Below are 21,460 nucleotides of genomic sequence, written 5' to 3'. Positions count from 1 at the left end.
GGGGGGGGCGGGCTAGAGGACAGCTTTAAGAAAAAGAGGAAAAACTTTAGGAGGTGAGAGAGGAATGGAATAAAGCTACAGGTTTTAAGGTATTTTCCGTTGTATTTTTACCAGAAAAATTGTCTAAATATTAAATTAACATTAAATACATCTAAACTGACAAATTATAATGCGGATAAAAATACAAAATGAAAATATGATAATTTGATTGAGCGAGGCAATTTTGAGTCTGGTCAAAAGTTACAAGTCAAAGTCTTCTATCCCTTCTCTCTAGAGGAGAGAATAATTGAAATATTTTAATGATTCACTAATAAGGGGATATAATTGAACTAAAGCTGGAAAAAAACAATCCATTTTTGATAATTTTGCACCATTTTAGATGAATTTGCAGCAAATCGAACACTTAGTTGTTGAATCATTTTTCTAGAATACCAAATTTACTCTCGATTTTTAGCATGAAACGAATTCACTACACTTTGTGGTGAATTTTATTCATCAATTCCAAGTAAATCTTCTTTGGTGCCTTGCATTAGAACCAAAACGAACTAAGAACAGAATCTTGCATCTGGCTGTGAAAATGAAATCTAAGTTCTAGTTTTGAAAATCTTAACCTTCCCATTGAATTCATCTTAAAATACTAACTTAAAAACTAATTATCAACGCCAGATGAAATTACTGTTAAGGCTTGAATACCGTCTGAATTCATTTGATGAGTCAGAAGAGGATTCATTGGTTTTTTTTAACACATGATGAAAACAAACAATTACATATTTTTGCCTTTGATTCAGTGCTTCTGATAAATATTTTTTGGAATTATACTGTTGGAATATTCCTCTGAGTGTGGTTGTTAGCTGAAAATAGAGAGCAAAAACCGGTATTATAACGAAATCTACTCGATATTTGTTTACGTTTGCTGAGAAATTTCCTCGAGTGAAAACAATGTAAGAATAAGTCATAAAATTTGCACAGACTCACAACTCCTGGCTGTAGTAGTAGTTATGCAAGTACACCCTTCCCCTTAAAGACTTTAAAAGATATTCGAATAAAATACAATAATGTACAAACTTTACAAAATAATATACAAATCATAATCCTTACTATTTGAAAATTGTTAACAACTGATTGACCTAAGTAAACAAAGTGGTTACAAAGAAATAGGGATGCAGCAACAAAGATACAATAAAACAGTCCAACTAAGCGAAAAAATAAGAATGTTATATAACGAACGAATAAATAATTCAGAGTGGACTGGTTTTTCCGGGGACAACAAACAACATTATAAAACCTGTGATTGAACATCCCCAAACTTTGACTTATTCCCGTAAGCTCAAAGATCCATTGATACAGTTCAACAAAAAAAAAAAAAAATATAAGAGAAAAGCAAAAACAAGAAACATTATTCATGGAACAATTATCCACAGTAGAGAAATTTCATTGATTTGAAGATCACCCCTTCCAAGCGGCAATATAAGTGCATTTTTTAATGCAAAAAGACCCACTTTCTGTCGCCTTTCATTTTGACGAAACATGTAAAGCTACCCAGGCTGTTTAGCGATAAAAATGGCATAGTTTGCACCATAAATGTCGAAATAGGAGTCGAGACTGGTAAGAGTCAAAACTCCTGGATTCGATTTTTCAGTGTTGAAAACAACCCCTTCAGTAACAAAAATCATGGCAGATAGCCGATAAAAGATAAATTTACACATTTAAATGAGTAAAAACAAAGACTAAATAGATCTAGATAACATTAAAAATGATAAAAAATTGAAGTTATAATTGCAGCGAGAATGATAATAAAATTTGAATTGTAATAAAAACGATACACGACGAGAGATGACAGAACCCTCACCAGTGAGACGTCCATTCATGTAACTGATTCAACGGCCATTCATAAATCCTAAAGTAACAAAAGAGCAATTTTAGTATCAAGAAGTAGTAACAGAGAATTGAAGCGTACAGAAGGAGCACTTCTCGGTTGCGATGTCTCAAAATCAACATTTCAGCCATTAAGAGAAAAATAAATGCATACTTTTCATGGTAGCTTTTAATGAATATCAATGATGGAACTCCTAAACCTTGTATCTCGTTAATATCTCCACTCCCATTTCATATTTTTGAAGTGAAACAAACCAACATCATTCCTTGAAATTATCATGGAATTTTTCTTTTGCGCAGACAGGAAAAATCACCTGAAGTTTTAGTGAGTTGGCGACGGGTAGTTTTCCATTTGAAAAATCAAGTATGAAAGGAAGTCTGCAACGTTGCAAACCAATATATAAGGTTTGGAAGTTTCATCATTGGTGTATTTCTATGATTTACAACCATCATAACTATAGTTTGATTTGACGCTTTAGATCACTTCTTGAGCACCCTCTGAAATAACCTCATAATGACTTGCGACTTGGAAGCAAAAACGGCACTTCTCAGTTTCAGTATTTCAGAATTTCTTTTAAAATGTTACCTCTGAACAGAAAAAAATGCTTAAAGAGAGATAGAAAATTAACTGATTATTCTTCAGAGTTCAACGATATCTTTGATATGTTTGAACATTGGTTGAAATGCATGTTGCTTCTAGACCAACCAAAAGCCTCAAAAATCACGGAATTGGGGGAGCAAAAAGGTTATACATAATAAAAACGAGGTGATAGAGCGATAAAATATAATTGGTCTTACCTCATTAAATTTTAACTTTGCTAACTCAACAAGTTACGAATTTCTTTGTGCATGAAGCATAGGAAATCTACATAAGAACTAGATCCATCTACACCTCGGTCTTCGACAAGGAAGTGTTTCATAACTATTTCCATTTTGTCACGAGGCCGCACCAACGTTAGCTGTGAAATTGAGGAGAAAATTGATCAATATACAAATGTGATTACTAACATCCTTTCCAAGTAAATAATACATAATTATATAAAATCTGTTAATAATTAATTCATCTCAATTTGTGATGGAAAATAATGAGGATCTACAGAGTTTTAGTGCATAAAAAACGTAGTACAGAGTTTTAGTGCATAAAAAACGTAGTACGGATACACTGAAAAAGCAGGGATTTTGAAAGGTCCATACAGAAATATGGAAAAGCACAGAGTTTTTCATCTACGAAAATTCAGTATTTTCACAAGGAACTTAAAGGTAACATGCCTTTGAGGTACGCAGTTCTTAAATATAATTTACTACATCGTTTCCTTCCAAAATATCAGTTTCATTCTGTGCATTTCAGTTCACTTCTCTAGATTTCTCAAAAAGCTGAATTCCTTTATCTCTTGCAAAAATTTGTCCTTGTCAGGGTTCAAAATGCAGGCAAGGTAAGGGAGAAGTGAAAGAAGGCACTGCTAAATCAAGGATTTCAGGAAACCTCTGAAAATATGAATATCTTAAGAAAAATGGAAGAAAAGCATAATGAGGAAGCAAGAATTTTAGATGATAATGTGCCAGTAGACACAATCTTCAAGACTTCATTAAAAGGCAGGAGCTGTCAGGTTTTTCCAATTCTCCTGCAGATAGACTTCCTTTGCGTAAAACGATTATTACAAGGAAAAAATTATGCAAAAAAAGTCATTCAGCAGGAAAATTTGAGGAAAAATCCTAAACCTGCTCTATTTTGAATAACGTCTTTTTATTTTACCCTTTTATGCTACACAAATTCCAGTGCATGAGGAAAAGATTCGACTTAACACAGCTTCCGAATTCCAATCCTAAACACACCCCCCCCCCCCTTATTAAACAGATAGGTTTTTTCTAAAAACTCTCGTGTAGACTTTTTTTTCCTTGCATAAATGCATCCACTTGATTTACCTATAAAAGCCTTGTAACGGAAAATTATAATTAAACACAGAAGAGAAAAAACCGACAACTTAATGAAATTAGCATTTACTTACCCTCATGGCTCTGTTTCTCTGTGACCTAATTGATTTGATGAGTTCGCGAATGCGGGCAGAGAGGGGGTTCTCGAGATAAGGCAAACTGGCTTTGTCCGTGTCTATTTGCATCACGGAGGACACTCCAAAAACATTCATCACCCAATCATTACTAACATTTAAGCCGACCCACAAGAACATGTGGATTCCATTTTCTGCGCAAAAAGATACAAGGATTATGTTCAGCATTTGAGAAAAGAGAGACCAAAAATGGGAGTTCATAAAAAAAAAAACATTATTAATGTTGTAAAAGTTTTCTGCAGATCTCAAAATTTGAATAAGCGAATAGACTTGACTGAAAGATTAAGTAAATTGATCGTATCAGAAACAATAACCACAACAAAACTAGAATGGACTACAGACTTCATCCAGGCATAGTAATGGCGGATATTAATGAATTGCGAAAGATTTACATCCAAAAAAACAGATTACGGCATGATACTAAGATATTTTTCTTTTTGCATAGTCACATAGGTACTATAAAAGGGTCCTAGACGTACACCCCTAACACCTCAAGCAAGTAAGTAAGCAGAATGAAAGAGGTGTGTTTGTCAAGATTATTAGTAATATTTCATGATTTTTAATATTTAGTGAAATTTCTAAAAACAATTGCTGATCAGTAAAATTTCATTGTGAAAGAAAGAAATTGCTTGGAAGTCTCACCTAGAATAAAAGCACCTTCATTGTTCATTTTTTCAATGGAACACCTGATAGGAACAGGAATGTCCAGCGATGTGACATCAATATCTACTAATGGGATAAGACGCGGGTAGAAATATACAACCGAGGAGGGAATATCACTAATCATCACAGAATCCATTGCGAACCATCTGTCATCGATCGTCAAATCAGAACCTACATGGCAGATAATATAAAAATATATTACAATTCAGAAAAACGTCAATCAAAATCAGTGAATTTATTCTAACAGAAACAGTAAAATTAATACCAAGACTAAACAATATTCAGAGAAACCTTAATCATTCTAAGTTACCAAGATTTCTTATTCCGTAAAATATGAATTGCGGCGGTGTTCAACGTGATGCCAAACACTGCCAAAATGCTTTCGTTTCAGCACTAGCCCCCTCTCCCTCAATCATTTTGATGCTTTGGTGACCATTGTTAAACCAAGAAAAAAACCCCAACACAAATTCTTCAATACTTAGTAGTAAAAGAAGATCTAGACCAAAGAATTTGCTAAAAAGACAAAAAATACTGAGGCAAGTTTTTTTCCTTAGAAATATTGATTTGGAGAAAAGAGAAAGCTAGGGTAAATACTCATTAATCGAGATGAAATTAAAAAAATCCTCCAACTTCATAAATTAAATATCTCAGACTATATCGCCATCCCCCATCCCTAGGTCATGACTGTTGCAACTATGTTTGCTGGGGTAGAGTTGATCCAATTACAGAGATTTGTAGTACAGATTTGTAGTACAACTGTAGATTTATAGTCTTAAAACTTCCACAAGATATCTCAAATTGTAAGGAGGATTGGAGGATGGAAAGTTTACACTGCTTTTTGGACAAAAAAAACTGTGAGGTCAAAACAGAAGAAAAATAACTTACCACCAGAGACCGCATCGCTTTTAAGAACGCAATTAATGTACAAAGGAAGTAGTTTCATGCATTCAGGTAAGATGAGTTGTCCGGCAGACGAAGGCAGTGCGCAGTTTTTACGATAGCAGGCTAAGATTTGAGCACAACGATTAATGAGCGATTCTTTGACAGCTTTTGGGGTAGCTTCCAATAATTTAAAAACGGCTGCAAAATAGAATAAAACACAATTTATAATAAAGGCAGCAAGATTAGATTATGATTGCAATGATCTACTAAATGTTTGATTTACTAGTATCTTGGGGGAAAACTTTGACTTCTGCTGACCTCTAACTTTGTAGCAAACCAACAGTAAAGAGCTCTTGGCCCACACTAAACTTTGCCCGGAGAAAAAATTGAGTCGTCAATTCGCTTTTGATGCCGGACCTGGACTGATTACAAATTAAACTGACCCAGCCCAGTGCAGCAAAACAGTGTCATTGTAGCAAAATAGCAAACGATAACTCATTTTTTCCATTTTTTTCCCCGTTGAGCATTGGTAAATTCTTCATTATTTCGAAACATCCCAATTTTTTGTACATGTTACTTTCTGTATTTCATGGCAGCCTTTTCTCGGATTTAGTTGTTATTTTACTAGGTGATTTTTGATTGATTAACTTGTGCTTCATTCTTTAAGATATTGAGGTTTGGGTCGTTGCGTTCTGCCAGTAACCAGTTCAGATATTAATTTCACATTTCTGACTTAGAGTGTCTTATTTTTCAAGCAGTCTTTGAAGATAATGGTTTTGAGGTTCTGCTAACCTTGCTTAGAGAAGAAATTAATTATTGTATCCAGCTCGCAGGCACGGAACAGATCTGCCATTTGAGAGCAAGTGTTCAAGGCTAAATTGAGGACACGAACTCTTCTTTGCGCACTACAGGACGTGTACAAGAGGGCTACTTGAATATAAACACCATCTTCTTCCGTTAATTTGTCATCATGCTTGATCTCAACAGCCACAGCCTACAATACCAAAAATATATTCAAAAGAATGAGGAAAAACTAAAGGAGCATTTTCATCAAATTTTAATCAACATTGCAAGGTTATTTTTGTGTTTTTCATTTAGACAGCTTTGAAGAGCAAGCCTTGTTTGAGTTATAGTGAATATGTGACCATTTACAGGAATAACAGGGACGTCGAGACTACAAAACTCAAAATTTTGATACAAAACTAAACCACTGTACATTTAGGAGTAATTTACTAGCGTTTAGTTGCAGAAAAAATGACATAAATCTGCGCCAGTTTGGAGAGGAAAATTTGATGAATAATGAGTTTACCTTGTTACAATCTATACTGCCAAATTCCATGTCTGTAGTGTTGGCCATGTAAAAGTGGCCATAGAAATCAGTCGGTCGTACACCTGTTGAAGTACGTACTCTCATTATAGCGTTGAATGCAATTGGTCGACTAATGTTCTCGCATATATCCATGATCAATCTTTCTCCATCGACATCAGCCTGAAAGAATATAAAAAAGGCTTCGATCAGTACACAAATAGGAGAACTCGGAATTTTTCCTGCAGAAAAGGTACAAGGAGTGTTTGAAATTGGAATCTCTGGGTTCTTCTAACGTTTAGGGCTTCGCAAAATTTCTCTTGTAAAATTGATCAGAGGAGAAAGTATGAATTTAAGCATTCTGAAAAAGGTATCCCCTTCAAAATTTCATAGAGAGCACAATTTCCTTACCAAAATTGCTGAAATTCACTTCGAACCAAGACACTGACGTTTTCATCAAGAATTGGACCGTGTTAAACAGAAAGGAACCAAGCCACATCAGCTATTGCCAAATTTAATCGAGCAATTTGGTTGTGCGGATTTTTGTGCAAATTTCTACGAATTTTCTCCATAATACAAAGCAAATTCCCTAAAATTTTCAAAGGAATCCGCACAAACGTTCTCTTGTAAAAAATCGAATTCTCCTGTGAAATTTGGCAATAGCTGATATGGGTTGGTTCCTTTCTGTTTAACGCGGTCCAATTGGTTATGAAAAAATTGAACTTCCCACTCTCATGAAAAACGAGAAGCACTAATAAAATTATTCTTAAGTGAACCTACTTTGAAAATATTCAAGAAAATAATTTAAAAAACAATTGTACTTTTGCTTAACGCCATTACCAAATATCATGTGTAAAGCATCGCCAATTTTAACATAATTTCAGATCGTCCTTGACAAAGCGATGATCTTTTTCGTTTTGGCGCTGACTAACTGATGCATGTAAAGAAAACTCAAGGGAAGGGTTTTGACAAATTTACTAAAAATTTAGAAAGTTGAAAATATACAGTGTTTTTACCTGGAAATATGTGTACTTATAAACTTGACCTCCAGTCAACCTTGAGACTTGACCAATTGTCGCAAGGTCAATAAAGGAATTATTAAAAATAAATAAATCTACACTGCAGCCAGCACCAACACAGTCTTGACCTAGGTTGTTGTAAACCTGATTTTGGGGGCCTGAAAGATTTATAAAGAAAACAATTAGCGTAAACAAAGGATAAACAATCCGATCTACTGAGTTATATGAAAAATAAGTGTGCAGAATTGTAGCCATCTTGTGAAAATATAGAAAGGAAAATAGCATACAGTTCCGTGAAAAGTGCATTAAAAGTACAATTAAGAGCACGATTTCCTAGGAGTTGATCCTTCCATTTCACATGATCAAATGGAAAGTGTCTTCTTAATTACTTGAAAATACAGAGTTATACTTACTTAAAACAGACTTTTCTTTATCAGTGCCTAGTAATTTTCTATCATCTCGATTCTTCAGCTTGCCCGGTGCTTCAGCAATTGGTAAAGATGAGTGGAAAACTAATAGTTTCCCAGCACATTCCGCAGCCTGCAAAAATGGCAAAAAAACCAATTAAATATTAGATAAAAGGACTTCTTATCAATAAATTAATCATTAAATTGACAGTATCGTACACAGAATAGAATTGAGGAGCAAAAATAAAAGTAAGATTTCTTTGTTAACCCACCCAGATTGTGTGAAGCAAATGCAAAGAAACACACAAAAACATATCAACAGCCAAAGTGCCATACAACATATTTCCATTTGCGTCCGTGCATACCTCCTGTCATACTTCACTATTTTTTGGGGAAGATTAGTGAACGTAATTTCTTAAAAACTTCCTTGATTGTTCTCCATAGTTGGCAGAATATTCTGTACAAATTTCAAGTTTAAAGTTGGTTTGCTTCTCTTGGAAAAAATAAAACAGAAATGGAAATCTTAGAGCGGTCTTCTACTCCAAGATTGTCATAATTTCGGAAGTATCTCACGAGGCTTGGATAAAAATTAATTACCTTGAGTGCTTCAAGACCTGCGGTGATGGCCGGAGCTAGAATGGTCTCAGTTTCCCGCGTGTCCGCGAACATGGACGGAATCTGTTCCATCAAACTGAGGATCACTTGTTCCGATTCTTCTGGGTCGCACAGGAAACCATCCAACAATGGCATGAACATATCTGCCACATCGCCTACAACCATCATCTGTGGCTGACCAAGACATGCCTGCAAGAGAGAAAAAGTTAAGTAATAATGATTCCTGGAAAATTGTGAGCATAAAGGGTAGGAGCATCATTTGCGAGGACAATGGCATCCTTAGCGTTCGCCAGGAGCGGCAAAGCTTACTTATGCTTTACCTTTTTGTAACGCAGGCGATACTTTGATAGATAAGTAAACGATTGAGTTTTGTTTTAAGTTATGAGGTACTTTATATTCAAAAATCATCATTAAGTCAATGTGACAAATTTTAAGTTTATAAGCTCATGATACTAGTAGAATAATATTGATTTAAAACTTCCAATAGTTGCTCAGAAATCAAGATAATTTTAATTGAAATTACATATGTATTTTCTCTGTATTCTTTCGGAGAGGGGCCACTTAAATCTTACGTAAGCTGTTTTGGCAGACTTGTTCACTCTCCCTCCACTTACGACAACTTTTCTATGCCAATCTCTCTCCCTTTCTGAATTACGGAGGCCTGGCTTGACCCTCCCTCCAATTTTTTCGAAAACAATGCAAAAACCGAAAATTGCTAAAAACATGATTTATATTGGAACATACACATATTTTAGGCGGAGGGCTCAGGTAAGCTTAGGCCTGACCTCTTCTTGTAAGCTCTGACCTCCTCTCCTCTTTGAGACACTTACATAGTACTTAAGCGGTCCCAAAAAATCTATGGGGTAACAAATTGATGGGTTCCATTTTCTGATTTTTTTCTCTCCCTGTTATCCAAGCCCAAACATCATCCTAATCAGTAATTCTTCCTATATTTAGTTGCCAGCAATGAAAAACAATAAAAAATATCGCGCCACAGAATCCGAACCAAAAAAAATTTAGTTTTGAGCAACTGGGCGTTCGTGAGGTGAATTTTTTGCTACTTTTGACCAAGTTTGAGCACTAAAAAATGCACTAATTGTAAATTTGCAAAAATGCACTGCTTGCACAAAACACTAAGATCCTGGGTCTTCCCTTGAACTTGACAGAAAATTACCTTGATGTTGTAAAAATGCACGGTATTGTTGTACGTGATGAATCCGACACGAACACTGCTTTTTGACTGACCAGGCTCCTTGGGTAGATTTAGCAATATACTACGCATTTGACTGCAAATTAGATGGACCATCCCTGATTTAATATTGTTATAGGAAACGTCTATCAAAAATATCATGGCTGGTGGTTTGGGGAAAGTGTTATTCTGAAAGCATGAAACAAATATTAGATTGTGTGTATTCAAAAGAAAAAAAGGGGGGGGGGATTAAAAAGGATGACTGGAAAACAGATTGATCTGATTGAAAGTATTGGTGAGTTTTGATACTTTTTCTGGAAATGAATTTGAATTTTCAAACTTGAGAGTCCATAAAAGCATCTCAAAATAGAGTCCATGACAAATACTTCATCTTTACTATAGAAGACTACTCAAAGTCAATTCTTTAAAACTTCCCTGATTGATCATCTTTTTATGGAGAAAAATCTGTGTTAACTTAGGAGAATGATGTTGATTTGTTCTGCTTTGAAAAAAATAAAATAAAAACTGAGATTTTGGGACTCCCCAATAAGACACGCTAGAGACAGGAGTTGTACTGTCGAAACGGAAACAAATTGAGGGACTTCGTGCCAGAAGAGCACTTGCTGGTTGCAGTTGTTCTGGAGCTCCGTCACTCACTTAAGTTTGATGGGTGATTTTTCCATAATCCTTTCTACAGAATGTTACATATCTATAAAGAATATTCAGTAAAAATGTTGATGAAACGCATGCATTTACTTCCCTTACAATGAATGAAATAATGGCAGAGACTTCAGAACACTGCAACCTAGAAGAGCCCTTCTCTCACCCAGCACCTCAATTTCAATTGGATACGTGGGTTATGTCTAGAATGAGCCAAGTTCCCAAATGCTAGAAATAGTCAACCTTTACTGTAGACATCCATGTAATTTTTGTACTTCAAACATTTTTCACTAAAAATCACAAAAATGTGACTTAATTTCTTCACTTGGGATACCCTTAAACAGCAATAATATGGTGCGGATCTAAAATTTGTTAGATTTACTGCACAGAAAATTCTGAGAATTTAAAAATAAAAAATTAAGTGATTGAACAAATATACACTTACTGTACAATATTCTTTGGTGGCAACAAATTCATATGCTCCTAAAACAAGTTCTGGACGTTCATATCTATCCACTCTTTGCCCTGTATGGTCCAAATGTTGGAAATATTGTTCTGGCACTGTTGAATAAACCAAAAAAATTAGAAAATTCAACAAAATCAAGAGAGAGAGACCGAATAATTTAGTTAGGGCAATTTCATTAACTAAACAGTAAAATATTTTGACTTACGCATGTATTATTCTGCTTGAAATTAGTGGAAAAAAGCATTAGACCTTTTATTTTACACATATATTTTTCATTTTGGGGAAGGGAAGGCAAGAGTGAGATATTTTTCGAACAGATAATGAGACCATTCTTTTCCGATTTGCTTGCCTCCTGCAATGATGTCGAGGTTTGAAAAACTTGGCATTCACAGTAATTTCCGTCAGATGGAACTAAACCTGCTTTTCAGAAGCTTCACTTGTTCATCTTGCAAATCAGCAGAATTATAACAGAAGAAGAGAAATGGTGGATCTTTCCGATTGCTTGCCTCCTGCAATGATGTCAGGTTTGAAAAACTTGGCATTCACAGTAATTTCCGTCAGAACGGAACTAAAACCTGCTTTTCAGAAGCTTTCACTTTGTTCATCTTTGCAAATCAGCAGAAATTATAAACAGAAAGAAAGAGAAATGGTTGGATACAATATTTGTGTGGGTAGAGTAAAACAAAATTATTTTACAAGAGAGAATACCTACCCAACAAAAATGAGTAAGAATGGTCATTCTTTTTACATGAGTGTGAGAAAGTGACACTCTCTATCAAGAAATGACAGAAATAATGAAAACATTGTTGCCAAGTCTTGCAAGAACAATTTAAAGGAACGGATTAAAAGTAAAATGACCTTGTTCCTTTAAAAAAAAAGAGGAGAAACAGGAGCATACCGTCAGTAGTGGCTTTGCAAAGCATGCAGTGGAATCTTCGTCCTCCATCGATAAACTGCATAAATGGGGACATGTATGCTTTGCACCGGTTGCAACGCACAGGGCCGAGTTCTCCCATGTCCACGATAGGAGGATCGTTTTCCCCTGGTTTGATTTGAGCAAGAGGGCTCAACACGATGCCAAATGGCACAGATGCCTGAAAATGAAACAGTCACAACCCTTAAAAAATTTCTCAGACAACAAGATCATATTTTGCAAATGGAACCAAAACTTCGGGATGGTCAATTATGCACACATCCTGGACAATTTCCGATTAAAAGGGTCAATTTTTGCAAACCTTCCGACTTAGTTTTCACAGTTGCTTTCTTAACATGAGATAAAGCAGCCTGGCAAAAAATTGAGTGTTTGAAAGTGATTCTCATAAAATTTCTGGAGGTTATTACTCTTAAAACTCTGACACAGATATGTCAAGGAAAAAGAATGGAATCCACCCTTCACATGAAATTGACTTTTCAAAATTTAACAGGGAGCATGAGATTGAAGAATGAAGAGTACCATGAGATCGAAGAATGAAGAGTACCATGAGATCGAAGAATGAAGAGTACCTGTTTCATGATGTCTTGGGTGATAGGCACGTTGTACATGGTTGAGCGAATAAACCTCGCACTTGCATTCCCTTGATCTTGTACGATAAAATCTGTGGTGACTAATGGTGGCACCAACCCCTTTTGATTTGTATAGAATTTTCCGGACTTCGCACGTTGGTCATCAGTTATTACTTGAATCTAAAATTCAATCAGAAAACGAATGATTAATGGTGTGCAACCAGCAAAGAACAACAAGTATATAAAGCGAATATATAAAACAAATATAAAAGCGCAGGAAGAAGGTGTTTAGATGATGATTGGCAAAGTAGAAATCTTATGAGGCCAAAGATTAAATAATAAAGGCATATCTTTTCACTAAAAATCTCTTACCAAATCAAAACTTTAATTGTTGCTTTTGGCGATTCTAGGGGTTACTTTCTACTTTCGTCACCTTAGAATTCTAGTATCAAAGTAACACCCCTAACACCTTAACCTAGAAATTAGCCTGAATAACAAGATTTACAGTATTTAATAATAAAAATAAATTCTTACCGGACTAGGCATTTGGTCAGGGTCAAGCTTCCGCTGCGGTTCTTGTGGTTGAGCTGGGTAGTGTGGTTGCGAGGGCTGGGATGGATAACCCCCACTTTGAGGGTAGTTAGGTGAAGGGTATCCCCCAGGCTGTGGATACGATGAAGGTTGAGGTTGCGGAGGAATGTTGGGACTGGACGCGAATTGCTGTTGTTGTCCATAATACTGCTCTCCGTACTGAGGCACCCTGCTTGGCATCCTCGGCATACCTCCAGCCGGTGACCCAGGATATCCGTCGACTTGAGAAGTTGGATAAGGCTTGGCCAGTCCACCAGGCTGCGGTCCTCTAGGCAGAGGACCAGCGTTGGGTGGCGGAGGGTCCTCTGAGCGGAGGACCAGCGTTGGGAGGCTGAGGTCCTCCGAACGTGGATGCTGGGGGTGGCGGTCGCATGGGAGGGCCAGACATGGGAGACGGTTTCATGCTGTCTTGAGGAGATGGCAATCCATTCTGCAAAGACTGAGAGAACCCATTGGCTTGAGGTGAATAATTTTGACTTAAACTTGGTGGAGCATTGAATTTTGATTGTCCGTTCATGGAGGGGGCGAGATTCGATTGGTTTGGCATTGAAGGAGGTCGGGATTGCATGGGCGGGTAGTTCCCCTGAGGATTGGGCGAGTTGACTGGCTGGAACTGCGACCCTAATGGGCGTGGCGACACTTCTCCGTTTTGGGGAGGAATTTTTCCGACTGCCTGGAAAGGCGAGTCTAGTGGTTTGGGTGGCTCTGCGGCACTCAGTCCGCCCGGACGAGGAGGGCCTGCCTGAGGCATTGGAAAGACTCCGCCCATTGGCTGAGACGTTGGAGTTGTCACAGGTTGAGGAGGGAATGAACCTGCAGGAGGCGAAACTTCGGGTGGCCCAGGTTGAGAACTAGGAATACCTCTTGGTTGTGGGGTAACGCCGAACTGGGGAGGAGTAAAACCTTCCGACTGAGCAGGACCTGTGAATTGTGATGGCGTTTTAGAAGAGGGGAAGCCTCCTGGTACTCCGGACTGAGCAGGAGGTAAAGGAGTGCCAGTTGCTTGTGTTGGAGGAAGCATAGGACTTTGATTCATTCCATCGCTCTGGATTGGTGTGGTGCCGGGGTTCAATCCCTGCTGAGGAGGTTTCATTGTTGGGGTGGAAACTCCCAAGTTCATGGATGGGGGTCCATTCATAGGTCTCGGTGGTCCACCTACTTGTGGTTGAGGGAATCCGCTGGGCTGTGAAGGTGGTCCATTCATCGGCGGCTGGTTGCTCATTAGTGGATTGGTTGGTGCTCCAAACTGAGATGGAGGTCGACTGCTTGGTGGCTGTGCGAACCCACCAGGTTGCGACGGAGGCGGCAGTCCACCGCTCGAGGCTGTTGCTGACCCGCTGAAAGGGGGCGGAGCACCCACCTGAGAAGGAGAGGATCTTGGTGGTTGGGACGGGGGCATGCCTCCGAATTGTGGAGGGGCAGAGCCAGGGGGAGCTCCATACTGCGGAGAAGCTCCAGGAAACTGTTGTGGGGGACCTCCTCCGAACTGAGAGGGTGGCAGTCCACTCATTGGGGACTGAACTGGTCCGTTACCTTGAAGCTGTGGCGGCATTGCTGATTGTGATGCATTGAAATTCCTCTGTTGAGGGGCTGGGTATCCAGGCTGAGGCGGAAAGCCCTCCGCTTGAGAGTTGGGGAACATCCCTGTTGGAGCAGGTTGTTCACCATACATACGATTATCATACATGGACTGGAAAAACAGAACAAAAACAAAAATTACTGTCAAAGTTTAAGTTTTGATATTTTGGCGATGATAATATTAAAAAACGCCGCATGAACCTTTAGACGTTGCCTTTCCTTGGGTAAGACACTAATTTTCAAGGAAATTTAAGACTATTTTCTTCCAATTTTCTAAACAATTTTTTGCGCACTTTTATCTGATGTACCTATGTGAATATTTCAAGGGGAAATATTCATAACTATTCATGAAAATGAGTATTTTATAAGAGAAAATTTGGCAACATCTAGTAGATCATGTGGAGTTTTTCCTTAGCACGGCAGAAAGTGCGAAATCACGTAACTCCATAGCAATGTTTCAAAATGTCCACTCATATTTTATTTAATCAAAGAGAGGCCAGAATATTCTGCTGACAGAGACAAAAATTAAGGAAGTCTTAAAGAAATTAGGTCGACCAGTTTTCCGAAGAACAAATAAAGTATGAAAGGAAGTCTGCAACATCATAAACGTCTTTTCACACTTTGGCCATCGATATGCTAATCAAATTGTAGTTGAGAATAATTGTGAGACCAAATGCAGAGTTGATAAATGATTTTACCATCTAAAATATGGAACGAATACAATCTAATTGGAACATCATTAGAGAGAACTTCAGGAATGGAAAAGTGAGCTAAAAAAAACAAAGATGTAGAGTGGATTTCCAAGCGAACCACATAACTGAGTGCATAGGTTTATGTACATAGGTTAAGTAATACTCTTTCTGAGTTTCAAGGAAAGAAGACAGGTCCCATCTTGGCTGGATATTGAGAAATTCTTTCATACTATTTATAGAACAATGACTCATTGAGTAAACAATCACTGAGGAAAAATTAGAACTCTGACACACAAGAACACAAAAGCACGTACTTAAGCTTTTACAATTCGGATGTTCAGGGTGAAAAATGAGGTCCCTCTGAATGGACATGACTTATGCACATCATATGGCAGATTACGTTTCTTTAGCACTGATACTGATACACTCTCCACCTACTGCTTATCAGGCGCTCGGATGATATCAGCATGTTGTTATCACATGATAAAAAAAATTAAAACAATGAACTTCACAAATATTTACAGAAATAGGTAACCCTAAATACTTGGGATAAAAATTATGAAATATTTTCAGATGAATCGATTTTCATGATAAGCTTTTTTATTGCTGGATTGTAGTTGCAGAATTGCCATATTTTCAATCCCTTAACTTTTCTTGTTTTTCCCTGAATCCAAATTATTTTGATTCCCTGAATTTCCATTTTTCTAACAAAACTCCAACTCAGATTTTTCCCTCTCAAATTACAGTGGCAGTTCTGCTAAATGCTCCTCGCAAAATTCCCTGAATTTTTCGGGTTGCCTTAAATTCCCTCACGTCCCAGGTTTTCTAGGCTGCTGGCAATCCTAAATTTAGCCCCTCTGAATCTTGCCCTTTCATTTGCAGAGGTTTAGTTTCTATGCTGAACAAAGCCATTTCATGATTATTTCTTCTCTCATTTGCCTACCAAAACTATCAAACAATTGAAAGTGTAACAATTAGAGAAGGAAGAAGGAGGGGTCCTTCATTTTTTACATTCCCTTTTTTGGTAAAGTAATCTTGATATTAAAGTTGATAAATAAGCCAACGCTGGGTCTGAGTGATAGACCATTTGAGTCAGTTTGCAGTCTTCGGAATAGTGGAATATTACCTACTTGGCCGATCATTCCCACACTTTCGACCATTTTTTATATACTAAGTGGAAGAGAAATATACCAGGGTGAAAATTGAGAAAACAAGGAAAAATCGAACCCCTATGTACATCCATAGGTAGTTATTACCACTTAAGATTCAATGCTTTCTCAACTGCCGTCCTCTACAAAATCAACGGAGGGAGAGTTCTATTGTATCTTTCTAAACCTGAATGCATGGCATTCATCAGGCTGGATCATCTTGTCATGCCAACTTTGAAATCCCTTCAACTAGGAAACTACGGTAATCTACATGAGCTCCAAATCAGCACCATTCAATAGGTCAATGCATGCAATCAGATGGCACCATTGCGGAATCTTGACACACAATACTTAATTTCTGTCTCAGCGTACTATGAGCCAGCTCAGCAGGCTGATTATGGAAAGTTTAATGCAGCCCAATAAGACATCGAAATGTGATATATTGCGTGGTTAAGATAGGGCTGCATCGTGTCTTGTTGTGCCAAAGGAGTTTCAATAATCGGCCTGCTGCGATGGGTTTTCGTTTGATTGTTTACCTTTAGAGAAATGGGAAATTGGCGATAGAATACTTGATCATGAAGTCTCTGAAACCAGACACACCCCGGAAATACACAAAGATACTCCTACAGAGGAAAGTTTGTCCCGATATCAGCGCTTAAATGGTGCAGGAAAGGACAAATAAATGTAATTACATCATCAGCCAGCTTATCACGATAACAGATGGAGTGTCTGTTTCTGGAGAAAGTTGATTCTGCCATAAATTCCACAGCAGATGAAATGTTACAGGAGGAACGGCATCCACATCTGGGAAGGGATAATGTGGTGTATTTGTGAGAAAATTAAATACATCAGATGTAAGTACTTACTTCTGCGTCTTTCGGGAAAATTGAGGTTATGTGTCCACGATAATAGACAAGATCTCATGAATGAAGACAATCAGCATCCTGCGACAGAAAATTCAGAGAAATGTAGAGTCCTACAGATGATGTGTAGCACATTATTGAAATATTTTAGAAAGGCAAATTATGCACTGATAAGAGTTAATTTGAAAGGAAAATTTGACAGATGAAACTGTCATAATAAATGAACTGACAGGAGGAAAGATTTAGAGCTGTAACTAACAAAGCAGCAGAAATAAGAGTATGGGGCATTGGCAGATCGCAAAAATTGCGAATTTGGGACTGGTTACATCATTATAACGTAAGAAAATGATCAAAAACTCGCTTGAAGTAACCTATGTTGGAAACTGGAACTGTCAATGTCGCGAGTGAAAGGATACTGATTCACAAACCAAATTTTACACGGATTAAGATGGCATTTCAAGCAGATTGATACGCCGCTAATTGTGATAAAACTTGAATACATACCATAACGATTAAATTTAACGATTCATAAAAATAAATAAAACATTTTCACTTGTCTTCTTGTCACTTCACATCACCGCTGCCACGTAAGGCTGATCTGCACATGCGCAGTGAGGGACACGTCAGATGGGCTCCGTCGGGTCACGTGACTTTATCCTAGTACCTGATTGGATAGTAAATGTCTGAAAGTAAAACGCGGCAACTTTAAAAATTTCTGATTTTAAGATCAATTGACAGTTTTCCGTACTTAGAATAAATTGATGAAGTGGATCCCTTAGGTTTGCGCTGGATGTTACTTAATTGAAATTCCACACGAGTGAACCGGATAAATCTCTTCTGCCGTTCACAGCGTAAACGCCGTAAGTCCCTTCCAGATTTTCTTCATTATTCAATCAATGACAATCAATGTCAATGACAAGATACTTAACCAATGGCTACTCATATCTAGAATTTCAGAATGAACAGGTTGTACTCGTCGGGACACACGCTGAAACGATGTAGGTAACATCTGGTAAACTAGTTTTTAAGAAATAAAGCATCTTGTCAGAGAAAAGTTTTTTAAATTTAGAAAGGTCGAGTTACAGCGTTCTTGCTTGTTACGGGAGTCTTATTGATATCTCTCTGATCTCCACAACAGGTCTTTATTCGAATTTTAATACTTTAACTTTTTGGATTACGTCCAGTTAATGATAACGGAGTGAGAAATAGAATATTCTGTATTCATATTGGGCTCTAAAATTGGCTCGTTTTTCTTCGAAAAATAAGGTAGCGTCAGAAATTTTGAAACACTGCATTGGAGATTTTGTGGTTTCACACTTCAACCATTGATACACAGGATGCTCTTCAAAATAAAATAAAAATCGTGGAGTTTTCTAAAAAAATTACATTGATTAGATTTCTGGGCACAAGATGAAGTATGATGGGAAGTCTCAAAATGACAAACCAAAATATAAGTTTTAAAGTGATCACCATACCATCGTTAGTGTATATTCTGAAGTTACTTCTTACCAAAGTAATTTTTTTGTATGACACATTTATGTATCCTGGCATCACGTACTGTCAGTGTGCGATCATTTTGTTGTTTCGGGCACATGGGGAATTTATTTTGGAAAACCGAAAAATCAAAAATTCAGTGTATAGATAGGAAAATTAAGAATATTGGTACAAAAGAGCATCCTTTGTAATTGCAAGAATGAGCAAGTGTAAAAAATTCTCTCTTCATCAACACTGCAATGCTGAGGGAAAACGTCACGTGAGCCTTCAGACGTTGCCAAACTCCTTTTAACATATCACCAATTTTCGGAAGTAGGTGTTCCTCTACCAAATTGCAGAGAATTTTGTTCATAATTTGATCTAAAGGAAGGATTCTCAAGGAATGATGTTTATTCGTTCACCTTTAAGACATAAAAAAGGAGTGGATATTTCAAAAGGTAAATGAGAATGAGAGACATAGTTTGGGAGCCAAACCCTCAACTGTATTATCCTCGCTGTCTACCAGAACTTTCTTTGTATTGGAAGAATCTCCTGGTCCAGTGAGATACGATACTAAGAGAGAGGACTGTATTTTCTTACTTAATGGAGAGAAAAAAATTCCCTTCTAAAATGTTGTGACGAATAGAGCATAAAATTGAGAACGGTTAAAAAATTTACAGGATCGTTTTTATTTGTAAAAATAAATCTAACACGGTTTTGAATGAATAATGATACAAATATGATACAGTAACTGGAAATTATTAAAACAAAAAAAACGACAAGACAGAGTTTAGAACGACAGACAATTTTCGATAATCATCTTCAAGGCGAGTTCGCTTGTTTATACTTCGCAAAAAACACAACTTTGGTAGCTGCAATTGTAATCATAAACATTAGCATATGAAAATCTGGTTTGTTATGTTCATTCAAAAACACAGGCTGATAGATGAAATATTCATCCATGGAAATAGGCTAATCAATGAAATATGATTGGACTATCTTTTTTGATGGTGCAAATGGATATATGTACTCGATACAATAAGAAACATTTATGGGGTAGCTTGAGACTAGAGGACAAAATTTCTGTAAATAATGGACAATTAGCGAGATGTTATAATAGTTAGGATTCCTTATGCCAAAAAGTGTGGGAACATGCCGAAGCTGTTGAGTAGTATGATAACTTTCTTTAGATAATTGAAATCTATAAAATCGGACAATGTTTCAGAGAAATAAGTCTAAAAAAAGCTGATGAAGACCTTAGATCATCCTCCCACAGGAAGGTCAGTTCATATCACAATTAGGTGGCAATACATCAAAAAAGGGCCAACTTTTTAAATTGATGCATAAAAGTATCCAGAACCTAGCTGTAAGGATAAAATGGGGAAAAAAGTATCCTCTCTTGGCATCATCCTTAAACACAATAACTCTGACAGTAAAGCCATGCATAAAGATATAGATTATATCAATGAGCTGGGTCTAATTTGAGGGATAGGACTCGTTTCGAAAAAAGTAATATTCTTGCAAGTACCAATACTGGTATTCTCACATGAAGATTTGCTTGATAAGATCTTCAGCTTTACATAGTTTTCATAATAATTTCAACTGTTAAATCATGGAGTTTCTTGATCAACAGCTTCAAAAAAATCAATTTATCATCAAAGTAAAAGATTGCCAAATAATAGTTGAGTGATGAATGAGTGTACGCAGCATTCTGCATTCAGGTTCCAAGAACGGCCGTTTGGACTTGACCCATGCTTCATAACTAGATTTATATATACCACAAAAAAGCTGTGTAATTTGAACGGACCCATAAACAGCAAAAGTAAGAAGAGTTAAAACAGCCCGATCATTACGAACTTCAAACAGAACAACTTGTCTTCAAAGCCATACTCCTAATGACTTTGACAGTTCAGATATCAACAAGCACAAATTTTAGAATTTGACAAAATCTCAACTCTGACTTTTGTTTTAAAAAAAATCTTTCTAGTAATTGAAAACATTTACATTGGAAATCCCAAAGTGGTTTCTTGCTTTGTTTATTTTGACATTTGTCAAGTTTTTATTTGAAATCCTTGCACAGTCGATGCTAATACAGCTCAGTTTTGACCATAAAGAAAGGACATGGATGCAAGTGTTGAGGGTTACCCATCAAAATTAGGAGGCGCATTTACTTTTGAACTGCGAACAGAGTATCAGAGGATATTTCTTCTATACCCTGTCAACAATTTATCCTATCCTTTATAAAAAATCCTAGGCAGTTGTGAAATTTTGCGGTAAAGCTTCACTCTTGTTCTTTTTCAGTTTCAAGGCAAGTTGGAACGAGACAAAAAACTGATGGTCAATAGTTACGAGAATCAAGTTAACGAAACCATGTCTATGAATAAACGCTCAAAAAAAGTTCTTAAACAAAAAAAGTCGAATTCGAGTGAACAGTCAGCAAAAAAAAGAAAAAAAAAAAAATTCT

The 21,460-nt window shown here is 36.9% G+C and overlaps 2 protein-coding genes across 2 annotated transcripts; both read right to left on the bottom strand.

Annotated features, from left to right (window-relative positions):
* Positions 1–82: 82 nt before the first annotated feature.
* Sec24CD (Secretory 24CD) lies at positions 83–13,431 on the bottom strand. Its single transcript, XM_019062291.2, has 15 exons — positions 13,186–13,431; positions 12,652–12,831; positions 12,047–12,242; positions 11,128–11,243; positions 10,008–10,211; positions 8,816–9,022; positions 8,225–8,351; positions 7,809–7,969; positions 6,796–6,975; positions 6,279–6,480; positions 5,490–5,684; positions 4,584–4,775; positions 3,882–4,075; positions 2,674–2,834; positions 83–1,897 (listed from the first exon to the last, which is right to left on the bottom strand). Exons 1-14 carry the CDS (start codon positions 13,429–13,431, stop codon positions 2,694–2,696), a joined length of 2,541 nt encoding a protein of 846 aa, XP_018917836.2. The 3' UTR covers positions 83–1,897; positions 2,674–2,693.
* Positions 13,432–13,510: 79 nt separating this feature from the next.
* Positions 13,511–18,164, bottom strand: LOC140225316 (uncharacterized). The gene is made up of 3 exons (XM_072303804.1): positions 18,028–18,164; positions 17,527–17,604; positions 13,511–14,932 (listed from the first exon to the last, which is right to left on the bottom strand). The coding sequence occupies exon 3, from the start codon at positions 14,927–14,929 to the stop codon at positions 13,511–13,513; it is 1,419 nt and encodes a 472-aa protein (XP_072159905.1). The 5' UTR covers positions 14,930–14,932; positions 17,527–17,604; positions 18,028–18,164.
* Between the last annotated feature and the right edge of the window lie 3,296 nt (positions 18,165–21,460).

Source organism: Bemisia tabaci, chromosome 8 (assembly GCF_918797505.1).
Source record: "Bemisia tabaci chromosome 8, PGI_BMITA_v3".
In the NCBI taxonomy this organism is placed as follows: domain Eukaryota; kingdom Metazoa; phylum Arthropoda; class Insecta; order Hemiptera; family Aleyrodidae; genus Bemisia; species Bemisia tabaci.
The sequence above is the reverse complement of the archived record's forward strand: the minus strand, read 5'-3'. Positions and strand labels throughout refer to the sequence as shown.